General features: G+C 41.5%; 1 protein-coding gene across 1 annotated transcript in view; it reads left to right on the forward strand.

Moving 5' to 3' along the window:
* c4h18orf63 (chromosome 4 C18orf63 homolog) overlaps positions 1 to 15,149 on the forward strand; it is a 55,410-nt gene that overhangs the window by 19,701 nt on the left and 20,560 nt on the right. Inside the window, exons 4-6 of the mRNA XM_078397828.1 lie at positions 1,538 to 1,594; positions 6,035 to 6,146; positions 11,749 to 11,790. Of these exons, the coding sequence (XP_078253954.1) occupies positions 1,538 to 1,594; positions 6,035 to 6,146; positions 11,749 to 11,790 (211 nt within the window). The remainder of the gene's footprint in view (positions 1 to 1,537; positions 1,595 to 6,034; positions 6,147 to 11,748; positions 11,791 to 15,149) is intronic.

Raw genomic sequence — 15,149 nt, forward strand, 5'->3', positions numbered from 1 at the left:
GCTTTTGATGGATTATGAAGACAGGATATGTATATTTCATGCAATGCATTTGTAAAACTGCATATAACATAGTTAAACATAAAAATAATGCTGAAAAGATGCAGATTTATTGATAAAATATGATTGTGCCACTAGAAAATTAAATTAATTAATGCATTGAAAGTAGAATAATAGTTGTTAGTTTGTAATACTGTGAAATAGTCCAGGACATCTTGCTACATTATTGCAAGTTCTTCCAGAAATGCCAAAGAGCAGGGTTGTATTTAGATATGTAGCTGGAAGTACTAGGAGGCAATAATTGTTTGAATCATCAAATTGTAGATTCACAGTGAATGGCAGAGCCCTGGAGAGTGTTGTAGAGTAGAGGGGTTTAGGAATGAAGGTACATAGTTCCTTGAAAGTGACGTTGCAGGTAGATAGGGTGGTCAAGAGGCTTTTGGTACATTGGCCTTCATCAGTCAGAGTATTGAATATAGAAGTTGGGAATGTTATGTTGCAGTTGTACAAGATGATGATGAGGCTGCATTTAGAGTATTGTGTTCAGCTTTGGTCACCTTGCTGTAAAAAGGATGTTGTTAAGCTGGAAAAAGTGGAGAAGATTTACAAGGATGGTGGCACGACTTGAGGACATGAACTATACAGAGAGGTTGAGGAGGCTAGAACATTATTCCTTGAGCGAAGGAGGTGATTTTATAGAGGTATATATCACCATGACGGGTAAAAAGGAGTGTTAGATTAGGGAAATCAAGAACCGGGGACATGGGTTTAAGATGAGAGGGAAAAGATATAATAGGAACCTGATGGTTATTTTTTTCACACAAAGGGTGGTGGGTATTTTCAACGAGCTGCCATAGAAGATAATCGAGGTAGGTACTATAGCAACATTTAAAAGGCTTTTGGACAGATATGTGGATAGGAAAGGTTTAGAGGAACATCGGCCGAACGTGGGCAGGTGGACTCGTGTAGAGCGGGTACCTTGGCCGCCTTGGGCAAATTCGGCTAGAGGGGCCTGCATTCCATGTTGTATGATTCCATAAGTCTATTAGCATAATGCTTGTTCTATGATCATATCCGGAAACTATGACACGTGGATAGCCCTACACACAGGTCTTGTCACGGATGACTAAATTGAATGAAGGAATAGGGTGATAGAGAATGAATATCTCCAAAAATTCTGGAACTTTTCATATTAAATTTAAGCAAAAAAATTGATATGTGGCGGAAGCAGGCTTCTTAGTGATGTGCTGCAGCACATAATAAGCAAAACCTGATGTCATGCTAATATAATTCCATTTGCGTTTAAGTCTGATATGCAATGTGAATGTGAACATATGAATATTGTACATTTCCAAATTTTATGAATTAATATTTTTGGAACAACATAATTGTACCTAGGTTTAGAAATTAAGGTAGAGTTGAAATAGATGTTGAATATTCATCTTACATGACAAATGCGGTGAAAAATATAATTGGCACTGCCATTGTAAAAATAGTACTCTTTGCCACAGGCTGCTAAAAGTTGTTTCTGTTTTTGTAGATATCGTTTTATAAGATAGGAAATATTCAGGTATTTGTTCAAAAACACGGAGGAAAGGTAAATTGCTGAAAATAATTGATCTCTCTAGTGAAATGTATTCTGTTATTTAAATAGCATTTCATGTATTCATCTGTTAACATGTGACAGCGGTCACAGCCTGGAAAACCGCTTCGGCAGGCGGGCTAAACCAGTTGAGGGTACTCGATGGGTCTCAAATCCTACTTGTTCAGCCCAGCATGCAAAGTCTGTTCCGGTGGATTGGGCGGAAGAAATCCACTGGAGGGTTCAACGTCTACGAAGGCGGCTCAACAGCGCACTGTGGAGTGCAAAGGGCATGTCAAAGCATGAAAGAACCAGATATCACTGAGAGTTACCAGTCCCAACTCAATGAGTTGCTGGCTGCTCATGAACCACTGACTGGAGACCCAAACGAGAAGTGGAACCAGTTTAAAATCCATCGAGCAGAAGATGGACCTCTCCGCTATCTTCATTGACCTGACAAAGTCATTTGACATGGTCAATTGTGTGGACCTAGTCAACATCATTCAAAATAAATTGTCTGGTCATTGCAGTTTGTGGGAGCTTGAATCACCAATTTATTTTTTATGATGTTGTTTGAGAACAGTATTCTTGTTCTTTTTTTCAAAATATTGATTTAAAAAATAAAGTACCTCATAAGCATCATTGCAATATACCAAAGACATGAAAGATATGACAAAATGCAATATAGATTCTTTTGTTCTGCTTGCTTCTCCTTTTGTTAATGTTTATGCCTGACACTGTATAGCTTTCAAAGCATAACATGCTCATAAACACACTACGATTCTACATTAAATGCAAAATGTCTTCCTTTTAAAGAAAAAAAATGTAATGTGAACAAATGCAAACATTTATGGATTATGAGCTAGCAGTCCTGTTCTGTTCATCCATCAAAGCATGATAATAGATTGTAAGACAGAACTTTGGCTGCACAACACTGTGTAATATAACGAAGGAGAGGGTTTGATCAAGGATGATTCCAAGATTCCGGATGTGAGGGGAGGTGGATACTGGGAAACCATCAATATTGAGGGTGAAGTTGTGGGTGGATTTGGTGAGGGTTTTTGGTCCAATGATGATGATTTCAGATTTGTTGCAATTGAGTTTGAGAAAATTGATATGATATGATCTGATATGATTCATATCATATCAGATCATATCATATCAATTTTCTCAAACTCAATACCCATCCACCTGCCTGCTCAACTGTGGAAGATTCTGTGATTCTCTCGTTGGCCTCATTAGTCACACAGAATTGAAGCAAGTCATCTTTCATCTTGAGGGAACCTGTAAGTAGTAAGCAGATATTGGCCTCTTTATCAACTAGCAAAATGAAAAATACTGAAATGTATTTTGGATGGATATCATTTTAAGGAAACATTTCAAAAGATTATAATGTCCCAAAGGGGCCAAATAATATAACCCAATATTCTTGTCACGATTCCAAAAACAATTGGATCAGTGTTTTATTTTGCAATGCCACATCTTTTTTTATTCTAACCTGCCCAAAATTATACTTTATATATTGACTTACCATCTATAATGCTGTGTTGAAATTCTCTCATGATGTGACTCTCTTCCTTCTCTGCAAATCCTGCAGTACAAGATTCTTGTACCACAATCTCAGTTCTTGATTGTCATACTTCTTGCTTTCCTTTGTTCCATTGCTGGTGAGATTTTTAGCCGTCAGTGTCATCGCCGTAAATTTTTCTAACATAAAGCTGCTTTACCTTGCTGTCTTTTCCTCATTATTTTATAAAGAAAATCTATTTCCAACACCTAAATTCACGGAAAACCACTATCATCACAGACTTTGGCAGTAAGTGTGGAGAAGAATGCATACCAAAGTAGACAATAAGTGTGTAAGAAGGAACTGCAGATTGAAACTGAAGATAAGACACAGAAAGCTGGAGTAACTCAGCGGGCCTGGCAGCATCTCTGGTGAGAAGGAATGGGTGATCATTCGGGTCGAGACCCTTCAGACTGGTTTGGGATAAGGGAAACTAGAGCAGTATATTGCCCAACTGGAAACCATGGATGAACTGTGAAGTCTGCTCCCAGGTTAAGTCCAGGTCTACAGAGTTCAAGTCACATTGCCCCGAGCGTTACAAAAAATCTATGACCTTCACAAAGCCATAAAGGATGCCAAGATGGAATTTTTGATTAAGCAAGAGTCCCAAGGCAATAACATGGACACCCATCAATTATAGCAAGGCATGTATGGTATAATGGGCTACAAATGAAGTTGAGAAGTGCTGCTGAACACAACGTTTCCTTCCCTGATGAGTTCAATGCTTTCAGTGCTCACTTTGACCAGAAGGTTTGTGAACGAATGTTTCAGGTGTGCCTGTATTCACTGTGGCAGTTATAAGATCTGCCTTCCTGAAAGTGAATCAATGGAAAGCAACTGGCCTGGATGGAGTCCCTGAGAGAGTGTTCACAGATGCCTTTACTTTCTCACTTCCATTCTGAGGCCCCCATCTGCTTCAAGAAGACCACTATCATCCCATTGCTAAAGAAAGGCAAGGTTATGTGCCTCAATGGCCCCCATAAGTGGCTCTGACATTCACCATCATGAAGTGCTTTGAGACACTAGTAATGGTGCACATTAACTCCAGCCTCCTAGACAGCCTTGATCACTGCAGGTTGCCAACCATTGCAACATGTCCACAGCAGACACCATCTCCCTGGCCTTACACCCATCTCCAGAACACCTAGATTACTAGTTCACCAAGTTATTGACTATACTGTGCCTTCAGGATGGTAAACCCATCCAAACTCATCTCTAAACCCCTGGACCTAGACGTCAGCACTTCCCTCTCCCACTGGATCTTTGACTTTGCTGACCCATGGATCACAATGAGTGAGGATAGGTGACAATGCATCCTCCACAATAATTCTCAACACTGGTGCTCCACAAGCATGCATTCTCAGCCCCTTAGATACTCCCTATACACTCATGATTGTGCAACCAAATTCTGCTCTAACTCTGTGTGCAAGTTTGCAGATGGCACCACTATGCTGTGCCTGGCCTTGAACAAAACAAGATGGAGTACAGGAAGGACACAGAGATGGTTTTAGGGCATCGACTTCTCCCTCAATGTCAGCGAGATGAAAGAGCTAGTTATTGAGTTAAGGTAGAGTATGTGCCCCAATCAGCATTAATGGTGCACAAGTGGAAATGGTTGTGGGCTTCGGGTTTCTGGATCTAAATATTAGCACCAATCTGTCATAGACCAACCACATTGAAGCTACAGCCAAAAAAGCACATTAATGCCTCTTCCTCAGATGCTGAAGGAAATCAGCATGTCTCCAATGACTCTTACCAACTTCTACTGGCACCATGGGGAGCATCCTATCACATTTGTCTCAACTTGGTTTGGCAACAGTTCTGCCCAAGACTGCAAGAAATTGCAGAGAATTGTGGACGTAGCACAGTCGTCACACAAACTAGCCTCCCTTCCATCAACTCCATTCACACTTTATGCTGCCTTGGGAAAGCTGCAAACCTAATCAAGGACCCTTTCCCCTCTCCCGGTTTATTCTCCATCAGGCAGAAGATACAAAAGCTTATAAGCACGCACCAACAAGACTCAAGGACAGCTTCTTCCCCTCCGTGATCAGACTTCTGAACAGTCCTTCCTAAGTCTAGGGTACAGTCCTGACTTTCTAACCTACCTTATTGTAGAAATTAAATTTTTTCTCTGAAATTGTTCTGCTACAATGCTGGGAAACTATATTCTGCACTGTTGTACTTGTGAGTGGTTTGTTTGTATACATGTATAGAATTATCTGATTTGATTCGATAGCATGCAAACAAAAGCCTTTTAATTGTATGTTGGTTCACTTGACAGCAATAAACTAATACCAATGCATGTTAAGCCAAGAAGTGGGTTGTTCACTCACCCGAATCACAAATCCCATTATTTTTGGTTTATTGTCTATTTTCTACATCCCTGTCTGTGAAGCATGTAAGTATATTTTTTAAACATTAGATTAAATAGGTTTGGGTGTCAGGGGTTATGGGGCAAATGCAGGAGAATGGGGTTGAAAGGGAAAGATGGATCAGCCATGATTGAATGGCAGTGTAGACTTGATGGCCGTATTCTGCTTCAAGAACTTATGAAATACAAGTCATATCCAGACATGTATGGAACTTTCCACTTTCAGCTGGGATTTGGAAGAAAAATAACAGGAGAACAAAATAAATGAACTTGTTATATATTAATTCAGTTCAATGAACTGACATTTCAACTATTTTAAGTGCTTCAGCATTTTATTTCACATTGTAATTTTGTTATAACATTTTTGATAGCAAGTCTTAAATAAATGGATTTTAATGTATTAAGTGGTTAATGAGTATCTGATTGAAAAATGAAAAAGGCCTATTGGCCTAAAATTGTTTCTATTTCATATGTTCTAATTGAAATCTTCAAAACTGTTTTTCAATGATGACAGATGGATGTTCCACAAAGAGTGATCCCTGCAGTCCTGCAAATATGCTTGTCCTTTACCTTGGTGGCAAGACTTGCTCCTGACTGGAACAAAGCAGGACACTTACTGATTCATGGTAATTGCCAGGGCATGAAATGGTTGTGCATTTTTTCGTTTTTTTAATATATGAATTTAATTGAACTGGCGTTGATAAGAATTTTTCTCTCTTGGAGAAAAACTAAGTTTCTCTAATCAGAAAAGTTGTGAATTGATTGGTTGTTAATGTAACTTTGTGAGTCTGATTATTGCATTCCATTTTTTTCGATTAAATATGTTTCCAAGCAATATAACCAAATTTCCAAGCGTAACCAAATTAATTTAACCAAATTCCTTTTTATGTACATTTTTATTTTACATAGTCATAGCAATAACACAGGCCCTTTGGACTACCACATAGTTTTTGCCCAACTATATTAATCCTGTTTATCACCGTGTGATTCCGTCTTGTCTATTCAAATGTCTGTCTAAATGACTTAAACATAACAGTTGTATCTGATTATACCATCTCCTCAGGCAACGCATTCCAGATACCAACCATTCTATAAGAAAACCTTTTCCCTCAGATCTTCTTCCTCCCACCTTGTTATTGACTCCCAATACCATGGAAAATGATTCTGGGTAGTTACCATATCCCCTGTGGCTCTCATAATTCTATTTGCCTATCACATCTCAACACAATCACCTTTACAACAGGGAAAACAAGCCCCTTTTCCCATAACGAAAGTCTTCCAATCTATAAAGCATCTGGGTGAATTTCCTCTGCACCCTTCCCAGTTCCATCATATCCATCCTATTATGTGGTGACCTGAAAAACTTTGTTTATAAATATTAATTATATAAATACATTTTCATTTCTCTTACATGAGAGTTTTCTTCGCTTAGAGCATATTAAATCGCAGAATATATAACTAGGAATTCAATTTTTCAAGTTGTGTTTTTGGTTCGGCTCAGAATATTTGTTCAGGTATTGTTTGGCAAAATTGGGCATTTTCAGTTTTTAAAAACACATTTTAAGCAAATGCAACTAGTTCCATGTTCTGTACATTTGTAATTAACTTAACAATAATTAAAAATAAACAATAACTTGTAGCGACCCCTGGTGGTGAACCACACGCAGTACATAACCTTCGGTTCGGGAGAGGTCACGAGGTGCCCCGGGGGAGTATGGGAAGTTGGCATGCGGCAGAGAGGGGAGAGAGGAGTGGTGTGTGGAATTAAAGTGGTGTTGGATGAACTTCGTGTGCTGCCTCATTCTTCGAAGGACAGCTCCATTCCCACTACATCTGGTGACCAGCCGACGTCCAAAATAGGGATTTTGGAGGATCAAAATGCACGCCGCCAACAACCAAGCCACCGTAGCCGGCGACCAGGCCCAACTCGACATAGTCTCCCTGAAACTGCCGACTTCCTGGACCACCCAGCCACGGGTATGGTTTCAACAGGCTGAGGCACAGTTTTATCTTTGCGGGGTCACGACCGACGAGACCCGCTACTATTACGTGGTCAGCGCGCTCGACCAAGAGACGGCCAGTCGGGTAATTCCTTACCTGCAGATGCTCTCACTCATGGACGGCCACCAGCCCTGCATGTTATTTGAAAACTTCTTTTTGCAGCAGCTTCCGGATGAGTAGGGGTGAGTTTCCAAGACCCTCTGGCTATAGCGGAGCGTGCCGACGAGCTGTGGCTGGCCAGGAAGTGGGCGCAGTGGATCGGGTGTCCTCAGTGCCCTGGAAGGTGCAGCAGCCTAGATCCACGCCCACCAGGGGCTCTGCGGAGCCCTCTGAGCCTGCCGGAGAAGCCGGTAAAGGAGCATGGTGTTTCTACCAACAGCGCTGGGGCTTGGCGGCCAACCAATGCTGCCCGCCTTGTACATTTCCGGGAAACACTGGGGCCATTCGCCGGTGATCACCGCGGCGGTCGGCAAGATTCACTGCCTATACGCCTGGGATTGGCATTCGGGCCATACCCCTGATCTTTGGCTCTTGCCACTTTTCCTGGCCATTTACCCATGGCGAATGTATCCCAGCCACTGTTGGGCGTGGATTTCCTCTGGGCGCATTCTCTGTTGGTGGACATGAGGGGACAGTGCCTTGTCTATGCTTCTGCACTTGAAGCAATCCCTTGCGCCCTCCGTCCGCTGTGCCTGTCCGCAACCTGGTGGTGGCGGTGGAAAACATCTATACCCAGATTTTAGCCGACATCCCAGCAATCCTGACTCCTCGATTCAACTCAAGCAACCCAAAGCATGGGGTTCAACACCATATTCTCACTTCGGGACCACCGCTTCACGCCCGGTCCCGTTGACTGGCCCCCGACAAACTACAGATTGCGAAAGTGGAGTTTTGGAACATGGAAGCCATGGGAATTGTTCGACGCTCAAACAGCCCATGGGCTTCATAGAAACATAGAAAATAGGTGCAGTAGGAGGCCATTCAGCCCTTCGATCCAGCACCGCCATTCATTGTGATCATGACTGATCGTCCACAATCAATAACCCATGCCTGCCTTCTTCAGTCTGAAGAAGGGTCTCGACCCAAAACGTCACCCATTCCTTCTCTCCAGAAATGCTGTCTGTCACGCTGAGTTACTCCAGCCTTTTGTGTCTATCTTTGATTTAAACCAGCATCTGCAATTCTTGCCTACACATGAGAATGACAATGGCAGGTTAATTAGACTCCCTCCACAATGGGCATAGAATTGATCAAGGGTAAACCAACGCCCTGTGGAGGAACCAGTACCTGGGTAGGGTCCTGGGAACAACAGCATATTCTGTAAATTAGTACCAATTCAACAATCAGCTACTAAATCTATTAGATGAAAATAACAATGTTTTATTGTTAGTCAGTGAAATCCACTCCTTACCTTTTCTGCCTTACAGTCTATCTGTTGCTCTACTCTCCAATCAATATTATTACACTAACCTAATTCCAAATCTTTTTTACTTTCCCTGCAGTCTGCTAGAGAAGAATAGGAATTACTGGACCCAAGCAAGATGTGTTACCATTTTCAAGCTGATCCTCGAGATGTTATATTTGCATCAAACTGAACATCGAAAATATGTCTAGATTTTAATTTTCGTGACCCATCTCTGGTATCTACTTGAAATTTGGCACAGATTTAGATAAAAAATCATTGAGAAGGAATTCATGATTCGGTAGTGCAAAAGGTTGCCCACTAATTAATTAAGCTAATTAGAAAAAGAGAAGCAAAAGTTGACATTACAGATGTAACGATCTGTCTCGGTGGATGCCAACCAGTCCATAGGGGTTTAGCAGGGGCAGTCTACTGTGGAGATAATTCCTTCTGTTACTGAGTTGATTTACCCTGTCCCTTTCGTTTCTGCTGCCAGATATCGCAGCTCCCAGATGCAAAACTATTTTTTCTATCCCAATGCCTTGTAGGAATACATGTCACCATTTGAATGTTTTAAAATTATGTTCATGTAAGATAAGCCAACTTCGAGCCAGTTTTAAAACCAGTTCAAAATAATTTTAAAAATAATAATTTTGCACTTTCCAATCCCTCAAAGTTCAGTGCAGTGAATAAACAGTCAGTAATAGACACTAATTCCCCACTACACATGGTACCCAAGGTCTCCGGCGGCTGTAGGCCTTGTGGCGACTACTGCCGCCTGAATGACGCCACAATTGCACAATCCCATCCCGCACATTCAGGACTTCTCTGCCCATTTGGCTGTGGCTAAGTTCTTTTCTAAGATCAACTTGGTCAGCAGTTACCATCAGATCCCTGTGCGACCGGAAAACCACCATCATCACCCCTTTCGGATTGTTTGAATTCTTGCGTATGCCCTTTGGCCTTAAGAAAGCTGCGCGGGCATTCTAACACCTGATGGACACCGTGAGGCGCGGGATCGATTTTATCTTTATTTATATGGATGACATCCTGGTGGCGACTCGTTCGTGGCAGGAGCATTGCGCCCACCTCCGTTTGTTGTGCCAGCGCCTCAACAAATTTGGGCTTCTGATCAATCCGGATATTGCCGGTTCGGCCTCTGAGCCGTCGATTTTCTGGGCCACCATGTGACGCAGCATGAACGACTACCGTCCGGTTGCACTAACTCCTATAATCATGAAGTGCTTTGAAAGGCTGGTCCTCCCACACATCAAATCCATCACATCACGAGTTGCCGTGGGTCCTGTTGAGGATTCGCACCACCCCAAAGGAGGACTTGCAATCTTCATCGGCGGAATTGGTTTACAGCTTTCCACTTACCGTGCCCAGGGAATTTATTCCAAACACGGGCGCCCCCCAGGAGTCACCATCATCCATTTTGGTCCATCCGCAGGAGAGGCTCGGCGCCCTGTCTCCTGTCCCAACGTCTCAGCATGGTGTCACTCCATTGTATGTGCCTCCGGCTCTCGCCGACAGCTCATATGTTTTCCTTTGCCGCGATGCACACAGGTGGCCCTTGCATCGCCCATATGAAGGTCCTTTTCGGGTGCTGCGACATGGGCCCACAACCTTAGTATTGGACATGGGGGGTCGGCAAGAGACTTTGTTGGTGGCTCGCTTGAACTGGCCCATTTGGACCTGAGTGAGCCAGTACAGGAGGCCCAGCCTCGCCTTCGGGGGCGTCCGTCGTCTCGGGTCCAACCTAATTTGTTCTTACACAGCAGGCCCCTTTTGCACGGAGACGTACGTACAAGGTCCGGCTGCCTCGTTCGGCGGCCCAACCGTTCTTGCACCTCTGGTTCTGGGAGAGGGTCATGTAGCGGCCCCTGATGGTGAACATCGTGCAGTACATAACCTTCGGCTCGGGAGAGGTCACGAGGTGCTCTGGGGGAGTATGGGCAGCTGCCGCGCGGCAGAGAGGGGAGAGAGGAGTGGTGTACGGAATTAAAGTGGTGTTGGACGAACTTTGTGTACTGCCTCATTCTTCGACGGACAGCTCCGTGCCCGCTACAAACTACACATTCAAAATATGCACATTCAAACAAACATTCAAAGCTTGCTGACCTTTTTATTCATCTAGGTTTCACCCTCACCAATCTTCGCTCAAGTTATTCAGTCACTTTAATAGCCAATGTATATACTACTCATCCAAAAACATGTGCAGATAGCCAGTGGTTGATTCGTGTATTCATTTAAAAGTCGCTTCCTTAAAGCAAAACACATGATTAAAATCACAATGTATATAACAGCTTAAAGATTTTTAAATAACTTGGAAGTAGGTCTTCAGGGGTGTTCTTTGTTTAATGTAAGTAAAATGAAAAAAACAGGCCATACATATAAATAGATTAAGATAAAGCTATAATTAAAATAGTCAAAAAGAATAAATGATTTGTACATCCTTTTAAACATAATTTGTATAATAATTTGTTACTCGTTGTAGTTTTTTTGTCCTTACCAATATGAGTGGCCAAACAGTGTTTTATATAAGATTAATAAATATGAATCACAACCAAAAGTCAGTTATTTTGTTCGTAATGTCAGAGTTTAAGCATTCATTACAGGCAAAATAGTATGATACTTTTTTTTTCCAAGTGCTAATTTGTACCAATGTATATTTGATGCTGGGATATCAAATTTGGAAATACATTAAAAATTGCATTGCCTGACTTAGACTCATACTGTAATTACAGTTAATAAAACAGTCTTACCATTAACAATGCATTACCAATATATTGTTTGTTCAGTTATAATAACTTTCGTTTAAGGGAAGAACTTTTTGGGGAAAGAAGAAAAACAGAATGCAGTTGGTGAGATGCTTTCATCTAGATTTCTGATATATTTGTTATTTGTAGGCTTACCTTTATTGATATTGAAACTTTGGTAGTTACTTCATGTCTCTTATATCAATATAAAATTCTACAAACGCATTGGCAAGGTTAAACCATTTCCACCACCCTTGCATTGACCCTCTGGTCATTCTGAACCAGGTCTAATGGGACTACATGTCCAACAATAAGCTACAAAAAAAGAGAAATCTTCCCTAAGCTCCTTCGGTGGAACAGGTAAAGTGCTTCAAGGATGTTTTCAAATTCTCCATGAGAAATTCTTCTCATCGACTCACAGGAGTTTCTGGTCTAACTGTTCAAAATGGAGCAGAAGCATTTGGGGAAACATTGAGAATCTTTAACAGAAGCAACCTGCTTGTCTATGGTAGAATCAACCTCTTGGCTTGGAGTGGAAGAAAGTCATCTTCAACCCTATGGGACTGTACAAGAAGTGAGAATCCACTGTGCTGAAATTTAATTGATTTTCCTCTCATTCCTTACTACATATTCTGCTTAAGCAACTCAAACCACTTTTCCTGGATTATTAATGTCTGACTGTTTCAATGGTGAAATTATGGCACATTCTCTTGGAAAAAAAGCTTCTAGTATTCATCTAATCTATCAAAAATAAACACCCTTATTAGAACCATTATCTTTTTTTGTAGTTTTAGCTATGACTCAATGGGTAGTGCATTTATCTCTGAGCCGAATGCTGTGGAATTGCCTTCCACTCTGGTGACCTGAGTGCAAAACTCTAGAACCACATTATAGGATGTGTTGAGTGAAGACTGCACTGTCGGAGGTATGAAACAAAGCATGTTCGGGAAACATAAAAGATCAGTGTTACTATCTTAAAGAGTAACAAGTGTCTTAACCAATAGTTATCACTCAACACCTCTAAGATAAATTCCCTCTCATTGTCATAGAGTCGCAGAGTCATAGAGTGATAGATACAGCGTGGAAACAGCCCCTTCGGCCCAACTAGCCCACACCAGCCAACATGTCCCAACTACACAAGTCCCACCTACCTGAGTTTGGTCCATTTTTCTCCATATCGGTCCTATCTGTGTACCTGTCTAACTGTTTCTTAAATGTTGGGATAGTCCCTGCCTCAATTACCTCCTCTGGCAGCTTGTTCCACACACCCATTACCCTTTGTGTGAAAAAGTTATCCCTCAGATTCCTATAAATCTTTTCCTCTTTCACCTTAAACCTATGTCCTCTGGTCCTCGATTCACCTACTCTGAGCAAGAGACTCTATGCGTCTACCTGATCTATTCCTCTCATGATTTTATACACCTCTATAAGCTTACCCCTCATCTCCCTGGGCTCCAAGAAAGAGTCCCAGCCTACTCAACTTCTCCCTATAACTCAGACCCTCTAGTCCTGGCATTGTCCTCGTAAATCTTCTTTGTACCCTTTCCAGCCTGACATATTTCCTATAACTGCCCAGAACTGGACACAATACTCTAAATGCAGTCTCGCCAACATCTTCTTCAACTGCAACATGACCTCCCACCTTCTATACTCAATACTCTGACTGATGAAGGCTAATGTGCCAAAAGCCTTTGACCACCCGATCTACCTGTGACTCCACCTTCAAGGAACCATGCACCTGCACTCCTAGATCCCTCTGGTCTACAACACTCCCCAGAGCCCTACTGTGTAGGTCCTGCTCATGGTAGACTTCCCAAAATGCAACACCTCACCTTTCTTTATTAAATTGTCAAGTATTGTCATTTTTTTAAAATATGTGAATTTGCAGTCTGTAAATAGATTGCTGGGTTTGAATTGTGAAAGGTTTATAAATGTATTTTTTCAATAATATCTCTGGTTGATTTCAGATTTTAATGTTCCATGGCTGCAATTTTTGTCCTTTTTGGGAATTTATTACTTACTCATGGCAATTTTATTGGGGTAGTTCAAAATTTTGAGAATGAATGTATTGTAGGAATTTCCAATAAAACTACCATTAATGCAAAGGATTCTCTGTTGCTCGTTAGATGCAATCTGGATATGTGGTGATTTTTGAGATGGTCATAGCACGAGAGTGGAATTCAAAAATTGCAATCTTCAGTTCACTATAAAGAACACGAGTTCCAAAAAGGACATTTATTGCAATTATAGATTAGATGGAGTTCTGCAGTTTTCTCCTGAAAATATAATTCACCTAGTTGTTGCTTGCTGTTTGTAAAGAACATCTCTTAACTCAACAGTTAGTAACAACTCACAATGTGCCTAAGCAAAAAAACATCAGATGCAATGTGTTCATAAGATCTGTTGCAAGGTAACCTTTGAAGAACTATTGTTGAATTGAAGAACTATTGTTGAAATGGTAAAAGAGGAGGATCATTATCTTTCAGGACAGGTACACTAAAATAGATACATCACATTTACCTAACATGCATGTCCAGATGACACATGAAAAATATTTCAGAGACCTCACATGATTACTTGAAATGGCATACAGCATATACAGTACATAGATACATAGAAAATAGGTGGAGGAGTAGGCCATTCGGCCCTTCGAGCCAGCACCGCCATTCAATATGATCATGGCTGATCATCCACAATCAGTACCCCGTTCCTGCCTTCTCCTCATATCCCTTGATTCAGCTAGCCCGAAGAGCTCTATCTAACTCTTTTGAATGCATCCATTGAATCGGCCTCCACTGCCTTCTGAGGCAGAGAATTCCACAAATTCACAACTCTCTGAATCAAAAAGTTTTTTCTCATCTCAGTTCTAAATGGCCTACCCTTTATTCTTAAACTGTGGCCACTGATTCTGGACTCCCCCAACATCGAGAACATGTTTCCTGCATCTAGCGTATCAAATCCCTTAATAATTTTATATGTTTCTATAAGATCCCCTCTCATCCTTCTAAATTCCAGTGAATAAAAGCCCAGTCGTTCTATTCTTTCATCATATGGCAGTCCCGCCAACCCGGGAATTAACCTCGTGAACCTACGCTGCACTCTCTCAATAGCAAGAATGTCCTTCCTCAAATTAGGAGACCAAAACTGCACACAATACTCCAGGTGTGGTCTCACCAGGGCCCTGTACAACTGCAGAAGGACCTCTTTGCTCCAATACTCAAATCCTCTCATGAAGGCCAACATGCCATTAGCTTTCTTCACTGCCTGCTGTACCTGCATGCTAACTTTCAGTGACTGATGTACAAGGACACACATGTCTCGTTGCATTTCCCCTTTTCCTAATCTAACATCATTCAGATAATAATTTGCCTTCTTGTTCTTGCCACCAAAGTGGATAACTTCACATTTATCCACATTATACTGCATCTGACATGCATCTGCCCACTAACCCAATCTATCCAAGT

This window comes from Rhinoraja longicauda, chromosome 4, assembly GCF_053455715.1.
Source record: "Rhinoraja longicauda isolate Sanriku21f chromosome 4, sRhiLon1.1, whole genome shotgun sequence".
Classification (NCBI taxonomy): Eukaryota; Metazoa; Chordata; class Chondrichthyes; order Rajiformes; family Arhynchobatidae; genus Rhinoraja; species Rhinoraja longicauda.